This window comes from Mytilus edulis, chromosome 3 (genome assembly GCF_963676685.1).
Source record: "Mytilus edulis chromosome 3, xbMytEdul2.2, whole genome shotgun sequence".
In the NCBI taxonomy this organism is placed as follows: Eukaryota; Metazoa; Mollusca; class Bivalvia; order Mytilida; family Mytilidae; genus Mytilus; species Mytilus edulis.
The window spans coordinates 69,939,522-69,953,466 of record NC_092346.1 but is presented as its reverse complement, the minus strand read 5'-3'; the positions used below and the strand labels follow the sequence as shown (position 1 = coordinate 69,953,466).

At 34.8% G+C, this 13,945-nt stretch overlaps 1 protein-coding gene across 2 annotated transcripts in view; it reads left to right on the top strand.

The window, feature by feature from the left end:
• Window positions 1–13,945, top strand: part of LOC139517279 (uncharacterized) — a 28,948-nt gene that overhangs the window by 11,701 nt on the left and 3,302 nt on the right. The window contains exons 12-19 of one of the 2 annotated variants that reach the window (XM_071308178.1): window positions 130–273; window positions 3,448–3,670; window positions 5,627–5,828; window positions 6,250–6,462; window positions 7,373–7,419; window positions 10,364–10,442; window positions 11,651–11,850; window positions 13,632–13,848. In XM_071308178.1, the coding sequence (XP_071164279.1) occupies window positions 130–273; window positions 3,448–3,670; window positions 5,627–5,828; window positions 6,250–6,462; window positions 7,373–7,419; window positions 10,364–10,442; window positions 11,651–11,850; window positions 13,632–13,848 (1,325 nt within the window). The remainder of the gene's footprint in view (window positions 1–129; window positions 274–3,447; window positions 3,671–5,626; window positions 5,829–6,249; window positions 6,463–7,372; window positions 7,420–10,363; window positions 10,443–11,650; window positions 11,851–13,631; window positions 13,849–13,945) is intronic. The other variant, XM_071308179.1, reaches the window with a different exon arrangement.

Sequence of the window (13,945 nt, the reverse complement as noted above, 5' to 3'; positions counted from 1 at the left end):
CTAGTTTAGTTTGTATTTTTTTTTTTGCTATATCTTTTAAGATCTTATTGTTATATATTAATTTACAGAGAGATAACTCTTGAATTACTTCAACAGAAATCAAATTTAGTATTAACATTGATTTTACAGGGAGATAACTCCAGAATTGCATTCCGACAATCTTGTCAGATCTAATAATGTACATTTACTAAGAGGCATTGTACAACTGGGACGTCTCCTTACACAGAATGCAGATATTAAGGACTGTATCTCAGGAAAAGATGTTCTTCATACGTATGTATTACATTCTTACATATAAATACTTTTTAGTAAAGGTTAATTTACCTACCATGTAGTTGAGGAAGAAAACATAGAACTTGAAGATAGCCACTAAATACTGTATTTTACACCATATAAAATACACAGAAATCTTATGATTATGTAAAATAAACCTTACTTTATCATGATATTTGTTTTTTTGAAAAAGAAATAAAAATGTGAAATTAACTCCGATTTGAGAAGACTACTATTTCTATGTCTATGCATTTTTTAAAGAGACTCTAAAATTAAACAGTTTATTCTGATTTTTTTAGCTCACCTGGCCCAAAGGGCCAAGTGAGCTTTTCTCACCACTTGGCGTCCGTCGTCCGTCGTCGTCCGGCGTCGTCCATCGTCGTCCGTCGTCGTCGTCGTTAACAATTTACATTTTGAACTTCTTCTAGAGAACCACTGAATGGAATGGAACCAAACATGGCATGAATGTTCCTTATGAGGTGCTGACCAAGTGTTGTTACTTTGTAGCCGATCCATCATCCAAGATGGCCGCCAGCGGGGGACTTAGTTTAACATAGGACGCTATGGGAAATGCATACAAATGACTTCTTTTAGAGAACCATTGAATGGAATGAAACCAAACATGGCATGAATGTTCCTTATGAGGTGCTGACCAAGTGTTGTTACTTTGTTGCCAATCCATCATCCAAGATGGCCGCCAGCCGGGGACTTAGTTTAACATAGGACCCTATGGGAAATGCATACAAATGACTTCTTTTAGAGAACCACTGAATGGAATAAAACCAAACATAGCATGAATTATCCTTATGGGGTGCTGACCAAGTGTTGTTACTTTGTAGCCGATCCATCATCCAAGATGGCCGCCAGCGGGGGACTTAGTTTAACATAAGACCCTATGGGAAATGCATACAAATGACTTCTTCTAGAGAACCACTGAATGGAATGAAACCAAACATAGCATGAATGTTCCTTATGGAGTGCTGACCAAGTGTTGTTACTTTGTAGCCGATCCATTATCCAAGATGGCCACCAGCGGGGACTTAGTTTAACATAGGACCCTATTGGAAATGCATACAAATGACTTCTTCTAGTGAACCACTGAATGGAATGAAACCAAACATGGCATGAATGTTCCTTATGTGGTGCTGACCAAGTGTTGTTACTTTGTAGCCGATCCATCATCAAAGATGGCCACCAGCAGGGGACTTAGTTTAACATAGGACCCTATGGGAAATGCATACAAATGACTTCTTTTAGAGAACCACTGAATGGAATAAAACCAAACATAGCATGAATGTTCCTTATGGGGTGCTGACCAAGTGTTGTTACTTTGTAGCCGATCCATCATCCAAGATGGCTGCCAGCGGGGGACTTAGTTTAACATAGGAGTAGGACCCTATGGGAAATGCATACAAATGACTTCTTTTAGAGAACCACTGAATGGAATGAAACCAAACATGGCATGAATGTTCCTTATGAGGTGCTGACCAAGTGTTGTTACTTTGTTGCTGATCCATCATCCAAGATGGCCGCCAGATGGGGACTTAGTTTAACATAGGACCCTATGGGAAATGCATACAAATGACTTCTTTTAGAGAACCACTGAATGGAATAAAACCAAACTTAGCATGAATGTTCCTTATGGGATGCTGACCAAGTGTTGTTACTTTGTAGGCGATCCATCATCCAAGATGGCCGCCAGCGGGGGACTTAGTTTAACATAGGACCCTATGGGAAATGCATACAAATGACTTCTTCTAGAGAACCACTAAATGGAATGAAACCAAACATAGCATGAATGTTCCTTATGGAGTGCTGACCAAGTGTTGTTACTTTGTAGCCGATCCATTATCCAAGATGGCCGCCAGCAGGGACTTAGTTTAACATAGGACCCTATTGGAAATGCATACAAATGACTTCTTCTAGTGAACCACTGAATGGAATGAAACCAAACATGGCATGAATGTTCCTTATGTGGTGCTGACCAAATGTTGTTACTTTGTAGCCGATCCATCATCTTAGATGGCCGCCAGCGGGGGACTTAGTTTAACATAGGACCCTATGGGAAATGCATACAAATGACTTCTTCTAGAGAACCACTAAATGGAATGAAACCAAACATAGCATGAATGTTCCTTATGGAGTGCTGACCAAGTGTTGTTACTTTGTAGCTGATCCATTATCCAAGAAGGCCGCCAGCGGGGGACTTAGTTTAACATAGGACCCTATTGGAAATGCATACAAATCACTTCTTCTAGTGAACCACTGAATGGAATGAAACCAAACATGGCATGAATGTTCCTTATGTGGTGCTGACCAAGTGTTGTTACTTTGTAGCTGATCCATCATCCAAGATGGCCGCCAGCGTGGGACTTAGTTTAACATAGGACCCTATGGGAAATGCATACAAATGACTTCTTTTAGAGAACCACTGAATGGAATGAAATCAAACATGGCATGAATGTTCCTAATGTGGTGCTGACCAAGTGTTGTTACTTTGTAGCTGATCCATTATCCAAGATGGCCGCCAGCGGGGGACTTAGTTTAACATAGGACCCTATTGGAAATGCATACAAATGACTTCTTTTAGAGAACCACTGAATGGAATAAAACCAAACATTGCATGAATGTTCCTTATGAGGTGCTGACCAAGTGTTGTTACTTTGTAGGCGATCCATCATCCAAGATGGCTGCCAGCAGGGGACTTAGGTTAACATAGGACCCTATGGGAAATGCATACAAATGACTTCTTTTAGAGAACCACTGAATGGAATAAAACCAAACATGGCATGAATGTTCCTTATGAGGTGCTGACCAAGTGTTGTTACTTTGTAGCCGATCCGTCATCCAAGATGGCCGCCAGTGGGGGACTTTTGAATGAAATTAAACATGTTCCTTTCCTTATAAATGAGGTTGTGTTGTCACTTTTTGCCAAATTTTATATTTTTTTATATGATTTCAAAAACTCAAGTAGAATTGAGAGCCTCTAGTTCTGAGAAACAGAACTCAGATTATATTTTTTAAATGCTCATAGTTGATAAATTCAAATGTATTTTAACCATTTATTCAATTTTAATAAGACTAGTAAAGACATTTAAGTTGTTGATTTATTAAGACCCTTTTAAGATTATTGCATGATTTTGATGAAGGAGTTAAGCTAATATGTAATTGCAGGGCAGCATTACTTGCAGCTCAAGTCTTACCAAATATTGCCAAAGGTGATGCCTATAAACAGTTTGAATGGGTATTATTAGAATCACATGCCACATTATTAGAGATTCTGATGAAGAATGGTGGGAATGAGAAACTTATCACACAGAGATGTCAAAGATTATCCTCTCTAATATTCCACTCTACACTACCTATGAATGAACAGTTATTGACATTACAAGAAAAGGTAGGTTATCTAGAAAGGTACATTGTTCCTCAAAGAAAGCTCAAAGAAATTTCAGAATTTATTTTCTAACTCTAATAACAACCTTATAAGCAAAAATATTCATGAGAGTCCATCTGGATTTTTTAGCTCACCTGGCCCGAAGGGCCAAGTGAGCTTTTCTCACCACTTGGCGTCCGTCGTCCGGCGTCGTCCGTCGTCGTCCGTCGTCGTCGTCGTTAACAATTTACATTTTGAACTTCTTCTAGAGAACCACTGAATGGAATGAAACCAAACATGGCATGAATGTTCCTTATGAGGTGCTGACCAAGTGTTGTTACTTTGTTGCCGATCCATCATCCAAGATGGCCGCCAGCCGGGGACTTAGTTTAACATAGGACCCTATGGGAAATGCATACAAATGACTTCTTTTAGAGAACCACTGAATGGAATAAAACCAAACATAGCATGAATGTTCCTTATGGGGTGCTGACCAAGTGTTGTTACTTTGTAGCCGATCCATCATCCAAGATGGCCGCCAGCGGGGGACTTAGTTTAACATAGGACCCTATGGGAAATGCATACAAATGACTTCTTCTAGAGAACCACTAAATGGAATGAAACCAAACATAGCATGAATGTTCCTTATGGAGTGCTGACCAAGTGTTGTTACTTTGTAGCCGATCCATTATCCAAGATGGCCGCCAGCAGGGACTTAGTTTAACATAGGACCCTATTGGAAATGCATACAAATGACTTCTTCTAGTGAACCACTGAATGGAATGAAACCAAACATGGCATGAATGTTCCTTATGTGGTGCTGACCAAATGTTGTTACTTTGTAGCCGATCCATCATCTTAGATGGCCGCCAGCGGGGGACTTAGTTTAACATAGGACCCTATGGGAAATGCATACAAATGACTTCTTTTAGAGAACCACTGAATGGAATAAAACCAAACATAGCATGAATGTTCCTTATGGGGTGCTGACCAAGTGTTGTTACTTTGTAGCCGATCCATCATCCAAGATGGCCGCCAGCGGGGGACTTAGTTTAACATAGGACCCTATGGGAAATGCATACAAATGACTTCTTTTAGAGAACCACTGAATGGAATGAAACCAAACATGGCATGAATGTTCCTTATGAGGTGCTGACCAAGTGTTGTTACTTTGTTGCCGATCCATCATCCAAGATGGCCGCCAGCCGGGGACTTAGTTTAACATAGGACCCTATGGGAAATGCATACAAATGACTTCTTCTAGAGAACCACTGAATGGAATAAAACCAAACATTGCATGAATGTTCCTTATGAGTGCTGACCAAGTATTGTTACTTTGTAGCCGATCCATCATCCAAGATGGCCGCCAGCAGGGGACTTAGTTTAACATAGGACCCTATGGGAAATGCATACAAATGACTTCTTTTAGAGAACCACTGAATGGAATAAAACCAAACATGGCATGAATGTTCCTTATGAGGTGCTGACCAAGTGTTGTTACTTTGTAGCCAATCCGTCATCCAAGATGGCCGCCAGTGGGGGACTTTTGAATGAAATTAAACATGTTCCTTTCCTTATAAATGAGGTTGTGTTGTCACTTTTAGCCAAATTTTATATTTTTTTATATGATTTCAAAAACCCAAGTAGAATCAGGTGAGCGATACAGGCTCTTGAGAGCCTCTAGTTTTATAGACATAAAGTTTAAATAGCTAGAAATTGTTTTTAGGATAATTTCCATTTTTTTTAGGAAAAGATAATGGAAATAAAAATTAACCATTTTTGAAAATTAAACAGGATTTTTATCAGAGAAAAATTATATTTGATGAAATATGTAAATACTAAAATATTTATTGCTGATGGGCTGAGTATTTGAAAACTGACTTATCTCATTTATTGGTTAATTTTTTTAAAACCAGTATACTTTTAAACCTGTCAAAATCTAATTTATAGTATAAATGTGGTAAACCTGTATATTTTTAGACCTGTCAGAAATTAGTACAGATACAGCCATGTAATGCCCATTCCCTGTATTTGCTTGGCTTGTCACAATTTGCTCAGTATGAGAATTGTCCACCGGGAGACAAGTCACAAGAAATTCTAAAGGACTGTAAATCATCATATGAATCAAGCATTGAATTGGAAGGCAAACCTGCATCTGGAAATGCTGTTGAAAAATTAGTGGGTTTGTTATTACTCTATTTATGTTTATATGTATGAACATGAGAGCATTTGTTTTTTTTTGTTAAAATAAATACTATCTTCCAAAGTTTCTTGTAAAGAATTACAAAAATACATACATGTTACAAGCCACAGATAATGTATTTATCATCTTAGAAATGAAAGGCTAGAGGAATAATTAAAGTTACAGACCAGGTATATTTTAACAAAAAAATACAGTTAAAGTGATGTACGGATGGGTTTTTTTACACCATAATATAGATCCTATACATTGGAAGAATTTTTATATCATATGAAAAATAATTTTAAAATACATATCTGAAATACATCAGAGATATTTTTCACTATAAAACATAACATTGCACATGTATTTAAATTTTGGGAACACTACTAACATAAAAGTAATTTATAGTATATATTTTCAGGACAAACATGGTGGCAAGCAAGGCTTAAACAGGAGGAAGAACAGAAGAAAGCTGTAGAGGCATCTAAAACTAAAGCAACACCAACCCCTGCAGGCAGAGGAGCTCCAACTAGAGGTGCGCCAGCTGGAAGAGGTGCTCCAGCCAGGGGTGCTCCAGCTGCTAGAGGGACACCAGCTGCAAGAGGAAAAGGACCAGCCACTCCAGCTGCAAGAGGTTATTAAGAATTATTGCAAAATTACTTTTATTGATAGATACCAATTGTTTAGTTCGTTTTTTTTATCTGTGGTGAAAAAGTGTTAAATTTTGCATCCTCCTGTACGATAGGGTAGTAAGTTGAATATCCCTAAATCACTTCACCATGCATATTTGAAGATATTAACAAGCTAAGAAATATGTTAAATGAATAGTGTGACTTTTAATACATGGGTTACTTTTCATGTTAAGTAATTTGTAAGATGATAATGATATCAAGATGAAAATGTAAAATCTCATTTATCATGTGAACAAATTTGCTTATTCCTACCTAGTTTATTGGTAACAGAATGGCAAAAGTATTAACTTGAAATGACAAAATGTTTTTTGTGTGTTTAAAACACAATTGCTTGGAAACTGTAAAATTCAAATACTTGAAATTGTCCAAAGGGTATTAGATTTTGTATCAGTTAAGGATTCAGTCTAAATCTTCTCTTAGCATGACAGAATTATTGGTTTTGATATAATTGTTTACATTCATATCATTTTGCACATTTTCTGTTACTACAATATGTTTTCACTTAAAATCCAGAGGAAAATACTCTCATGCTATGAAGGGGTAATTTTTCTAATGCAGAAATTCTGGGAGCCTCAGTTATTTGAAATTATACTAGGGGATATTTCATCAGCCAAAAATCGTCTCAAATTGGTTGGGTTACCTTATAGTACATGTAGTACTAGCACATTAACTTTAACAGTATCCTGAATTATTAAATTCAAAGCATATTTCTTTATGTGTAAAGGTTCATCATATTAGACATTCAAACACAAAAGTAATAATTTTTCAGACATGTAGGTTAATTTTAATTAAGATAATGTTTAAAGTGAATAGTAATAATTTCTTCATTTTAGAAATGATTGATTTTTCCAGGTGCTCCTGCAGGAAGAGGTGCGGCTAGAGGAACTCCAGCAAAAGTAGTAAGACTATCCTTTATAATCATAAAATTATGTATGTTTTTATATAACTAAAGAAAGATTTGTGGTAAAAGTCTAGTGTGATGGCAACAGGGTATTAGAGGTCAACAACTGTTCCTGGGAAAAAATATACAGGTCTCCTTACAATATGTGAAGCTCTTATTTGCTTTGAGTCTAGAAAATAAGTACAACTGTATGCAATAGTGCTTTTAAGTTTTTTGTCTACTGCATACCTGAATTGAAAAACTAAAATATGTTTTGAAAGTATGCACACAGCCTTGTGTTGAGGGCAGATATTTATACGTTCTTCTAAATGTATCAGAAACATTTTTAAACTCAATACAATATATTACTTGACATATTGAAAAGACACCTTTGAAATGCACCTGGACATTTTACTAAAGTTGAGTTGCTGTTTCAGTGATAGTTCATCCTTTTTAATAATTAAAATATAAGGTTGACTGTTTTGTTGTAAAGATGTGGTGTTGTTGTTGACCAGTGCTCAAAAATAAAGAATCTTATCAACATAGTTCCTTCAATTTTAGTCCCTCCTGACGGAGTCCAAAAGCGAGACATGGATATGTTGTTTCCAGAGTCTGCGACAGCAGTGTCAACAATGTATTAGTTTGTGATTAGGTCTAGTAAATGGTGACCCACAACTGATAAGTCAAAGATATTTGGTATGCAGTTGTATTAGTATTGGAACATCTCATTACCATGGAGATTATTTGACCATGACCTCTCAGTTATGGTCGATTGGCTTTAAAACTTTGCTTAGTTTTCATGTATTAGTTTGTGATTAGGTCAGCTTATTGGGAACCACTAGTGGTGAGTTAATGATAATTGGTATGCAGTTGTATTAGTATTGGAACATCTCATTACCATGGAGATTATTTGACCATGACCTCTCAGTTATGGTCTATTGACTTTAAAACTTTTGCTTAGTTTTCATGTATTAGTTTGTGATTAGGTCAGTTTATGGGAAACCACTAGTGGTGAGATAATGATAATTGGTATGCAGTTGTATTAGTAATGGAACATCTCATTAACATGGAGATTATTTGGCCCTGACCTCTCAGTTATTGTCTATTGACTTTAAAACTTTTGCTTAGTTTTCATGTATTAGTTTGTGATTATTTGAGTTTCTGGGGAACCACTAGTGTTAAGTTAATGATAATTGGCATGCAGTTGTATAAAAATTGACACATCTCATTTCCATGGATATTATTTGGCTCTGCCCCCTAAGTCATGGTCCATTGACAATTGAAATTTCAGCTTAATTTTCATGTATTAGTTTGTGATTAGGTCGGTTTATGGGGAACCACCAGTGGTAGATTAATGATATTTGGTATGCAGTTATATTAATAGTAGCACATCTTATTACAATGGACTTAGTTTACATCTTAAAGTGTTGCTATTTTAACTTGTGATAAAATTTACTTGTATTATATTTAGTGGTAGTTTCCATTTATGAGACAAATCAGTTATACTTATTAATAAATTTATTTATACAAAAGTCACATTTATATATATATTATTACAAAATTGACAACAATCACATCATTAGATAAAGCACTACGGTTTAAACAATCAACATGACAAATGCAAATCAAGCACTAAAGTTACAAATATCTGTAGTATAAAGAGTCTATCTGTGGTAAACGCTAAGAAATTCTTCATGAACTGATTCCATTAAAAGTGGAAGCCTCTTTGGTATAAGTTGTCGTAGATCTTTGGGAACCTTCTGATTCAACTTGATACGAAGGTCTTTTGGTCCAGTCTGTTTCTTTTTGTTCAAGAATGTACGCAAATCTTGTACAGAGTTGGAACTGTGTCTAGTTGATCTCTTCTTGATGTTTCTTCTGCATGGTCTACTGTTTCTTGATGAGTAGTTGTCTTGTTGTTGTAGTTGTTCTGCTTGTCTTTGACCCAGTCTAGAGAACACACTATCACCAATCTGGATTGCTGATGTTAGGGTTGATGTTCCAATCTCTTCTTTGATGTTTGTTTCCTGTTTGATGTTTTGTAGTATTGGCTTTACATCCATGGGTTCTTCTTTAATAGTTACTTGGTTTAAAGTAGTAGTGTTGCTAACTGGTTCCTGTTTGATGTTGGTAGTATAGTCCATTGGCTCCTGTTTGGTTTCTGGTGAAGTATGACCAAAGTGTAAGATAAGGAATTGACCAGTAGGTGCTATTTTAGTATGGTAGGTGTGTTGAAGTCCCTCAGGTAGTGAGATCAGATAGTCCTGGACAGAAGCTTGTACTGACTGGTAGTGAGACATCTTGATAGGAGTGCTGATAAAAACTGTTTGATGCTTTTGCCAGGGGAACATGGGGTTTTTATCATAAAGTGTTGTAAAAACACTCAATATGATTGGTTAATAAAATAAACATTGTTCACTATCATTTATGAAAATTAATATAAAAAGATGCCTTGATTATCCAATAAATGAGCACTGTTTACAAGCAGATATTTAATTAGCTTGGGCAATTTATTAAAATTAATTATTGATAACACAAATCATTAGCTGTGATTAATTTTAAACACACTGGTTAATGGTAATTAGAAACCAGAATGTGGAATTCATTCGTTCCCCCTAATTGCTTTGAATAATATTTGATAGAATAGCAATCCTTCAACCTAGTCTTCAGAAACATTCAAAAAGAATAAAATCAATAAAAATAAAAATATTCTATTTCTTATATATTTTATTTAATGGATTTGTTTCTAAAGTAAAATATTATTAATAATAATATGATGAACTAATTCCAAAAAAGTTAGTTACAAGGGCGCAATTACCAGTTGGTAAACCGTCTACCAAAAACATATAACTGTAATCTTCAATATTCTGTTTTCATTTTATATCTGATACCTGAAGCAGTTTTGTACATGGACTATAGTATAACCATTCAGTATATTTGAAATAAATTTCTTTTGTTTCTAGGCTGCTCCTGCTAAAGCTCCTGCTGGTAAAACAGTTGGTAAGCCTGCTGCTGCTTGTCATTCACAACCTGCTAAACAAGGTAGATAACTCAGAAAATCAGCTCTTAGAAAGAAAATAAAAACAAACATTACAGATTGAGTTATCTCCCTTGAAGAATGAACTTGTTTGTGTGTTTACATTTTTCATGTTTGTTTTGTTTGATTCATTTTAATCTTGATTTGCATCATTTGGATTGAAATATTATGGTTACTATCTTTGCCTATTTGTATGTCATCTGCCACATTTCACAACTTCATTTTTCTAACGTTAAGGAACAGTAAATAGGCTGTCACAGATTTTGGTAAAATTTTGCCAACCACTTCTTCTTGTGAAATATATATTTAAAATCGTTAAAGTAATGCAAATGTTTGAATATTAATAAGTGAATTCTTTTAAAAAAAGTTGAACATTTGTAAAGAATTACTTAAAAAATCAACATTTTACTGTCTACAACGTTGTTACACTTATTTCAATGTTTTGTGGTATTTTTTTTCTCACCCAAAACACTGCTTTGAATGATGTCAACCTTAAAAACAATGGTGGTGACTCGATAATTATATTACATCATTTAAATGGAAAATTGTGTACCAACAACATATAGTATTTTAAGAAGAAAAAAATCTATGGACTTTAAATTGGAGATTTGATGATTTTCAGACAAATTAAAGAACATTTCTTGCAGATTTTATGTGCTTTCTATACAAATGTTCACTATTTTGAAAAAAATATAATCATTTGTATTTCAGAAAAAAACGAAGAGATAAATGCATTATTTTTTTCAAATTTTCAGTTATAGTTCAATGAGCCAAAGATGTATGCAAAACTTTACAAAAATATGTGACTGGTAAATTTACTTCCTTTTATATCAGAGTTTGGTCTGAAAGTTTTGATAAAATATTTCTATGCTGAAAAGATGGTGATTTTGCTGTTGCATCCATTATTGGAAAAGTTAAATATGAGGAATTAGATGGGCATAAATTATTATTTATTGAGCAATACATTTTATTATTTTGTATATCAAAAAGTATCAATATTTCTCTTTATTTATCTAATTGCTAATTGTTAAATATATTTACATTTCAAAATAGAAGGAAAAGAAAAGAGATTTTTATTAGAAACTGAGTCGCTTCTAAGCATCAGATTAATAAATATAAGCTATGGAACTGAATATGTATTATGTGAAATGCAAATAAATAGTTACACACTTTTCAGATTCATTAACCTATATTCTCTCATATTTATCACCAGAAAAGACAGAGGAAAAGAAACCAGAGCCACAGGCACCACCTGCTGCTACACAGACGTCAGATAGTAAGCCGTCCCTGGCGGCTCCTATCAACAGAAAGACATATCTTCCTCGTCTAGGTCTGGCAAGAGCTCACAGATCTGCTGGTGAAATAGAGGAATCACAAAAATACTACAATGAAGTGATTGTTATGGCTCCAGAGGTAACACGAAAAACATTTTTTTTAATCTATTTTTCATAAATTGTCAATTTCCTTACTTTTTGAATGCAAATGCCAGTTGTTTCATACTTGACAACCCTGCACTGAAATATTAGCTGTTATACATTTTGAATAATTTAATTCAAAAAATCAGTAGAAGGTACCTTTTTCAACTAAACTTTTTGGTTCATTGTCAAAGACCATTCATCTGTCAAGATTGAAGCTAGAACAGCAATAAAAACTACAGACATAATTTTTGGTTATTTCTTATTATTGAATGATATGATTAAATAAGCCCTAGTACGGATAAATCAGCATGTGCAATACTGAAAACGTTCCACTGTTGATATAAATCAAGATTTAATATTGCTCTTGGAACAGGGCCAATACAAAAAAAGGCTGAAAATGCGGTATTGGCCCATGTGACTTCCAGTTTTCAATTTTCTTACGCCATTACTTAACTTTTGAAGTATCGTTATGCATACAAACATTTGTATTATATTTTTTAAATTAAAATCATAAAATAAACAGGTTAAATGATGTGCAAAGTTTTTGTAACATCTTAAAGTTTTGAAACAGATAAAACAGGGCCAATATGGAAAAAGCTGTATTGGCCCATGGACTAATATGGGTCGTTCACTTCCGGTTTTTAATTTTCTTATAATCATTTGATAAAAGTGTAATGAACTGGCTATTTCTATATTGGCCCTGTTATAGATTTTCGATCAGCTGTATTTACCCTCGACTCTTCGAGTCTCTGGTCCAATACAGCTAACCTTGAATCTATAACAGGGCCAATACAGAAGCAGCCAGTTAATAACACTTTAGTATTGCATCGGATGTGTCTCCTGTACATCACCTACAGGAGTTTTCTTTTAAAACAAACAATGTGCAAAAGTTTTGTATCAGCTGGTATGAATTGATATTGCCAAAGTAGTATTGGTATTTTTAATTTTATACTAGAACACACCCGTGATATCGCGGGTCCGTGACTGAATTAAAGTATATAACTATGCGCAAGCCTTATTTTAGTATTAGTATTGTCATCTGATAAAGTCATGCCGATTATAAGATACACAGTTTTCTCTGCTTTCAAATCTTTCTGTTTGAACCCGTCGAACTGGAACTTATCAATTATTGATAATATTAATTATTTGGAAAACAAAACGTCCTGGAATGGAATATTTTTTAATCAACAGCATTGTTTTATATTAGTTATAAATAAAGTTGAATTGTTTGATTCGCTGTTTTACGTCATGCCCGCTAACAAATTGAAAACTGTACCTATATGCCTTATTTTAGTCCAGATTTTTAGTATTCGTATTGTTATCTTAGAAAGTCTAATTGATTAAAATACTACAATAGGTAACAATTTGACAATTAAGTAGTGTCAACCCTGTGATTATGACCTGTGTAATACTATATAGCATATTGATCCCGAATACACCGTTTGGTGGTGCGCCTGTCAGATGCGGAACGTACAGATAAGGTAATCGGTAACAGGTGAATATACTATTGGTATCGGTATCAAACCCGGAACTTCTTAATTATTGGCAATATTAATAACGTGGAAAACAAAAGGGCCTGGAGTGGTGTAATTTTTAATCTACACCTTTGTACCATATTAGTTATATATAAAGTCGAATTCTTTGATTCGTCGTTTTTACGTGATGACGGCTGACAAATTGGACCTCGTAATTTTAGTATTATAGATACTGTAATTATGTGGCATTGGAATATTTAAACAGAATTTTCTATGCTCTTATATTGGGTTTCTTTTTCAGATTCATGATGCATACATTGAGTTGGCAGAGATGTTAACAGTCAAGGATCCCCAGGCTGCTGTTGATGTTTACTGCAAGTTTCCATTGTCTGAGACCCCAACATTTGATGATGCTTATATCATAGGAGATATCGTTAGACTGTTGATGAAGGGAGAGAAATATGATGACCCTAGATTACAGACTAATATGATAGCTTATGGAAGAGTACTCGGTTTAGGTAAGGTGTATTGATAAATATTTTATCTATGAGGCTCTTAAATTTTACAATACCAATAGGCTAGAGTACTGTTTCAAATGGCTGTCTGAATTCCTTT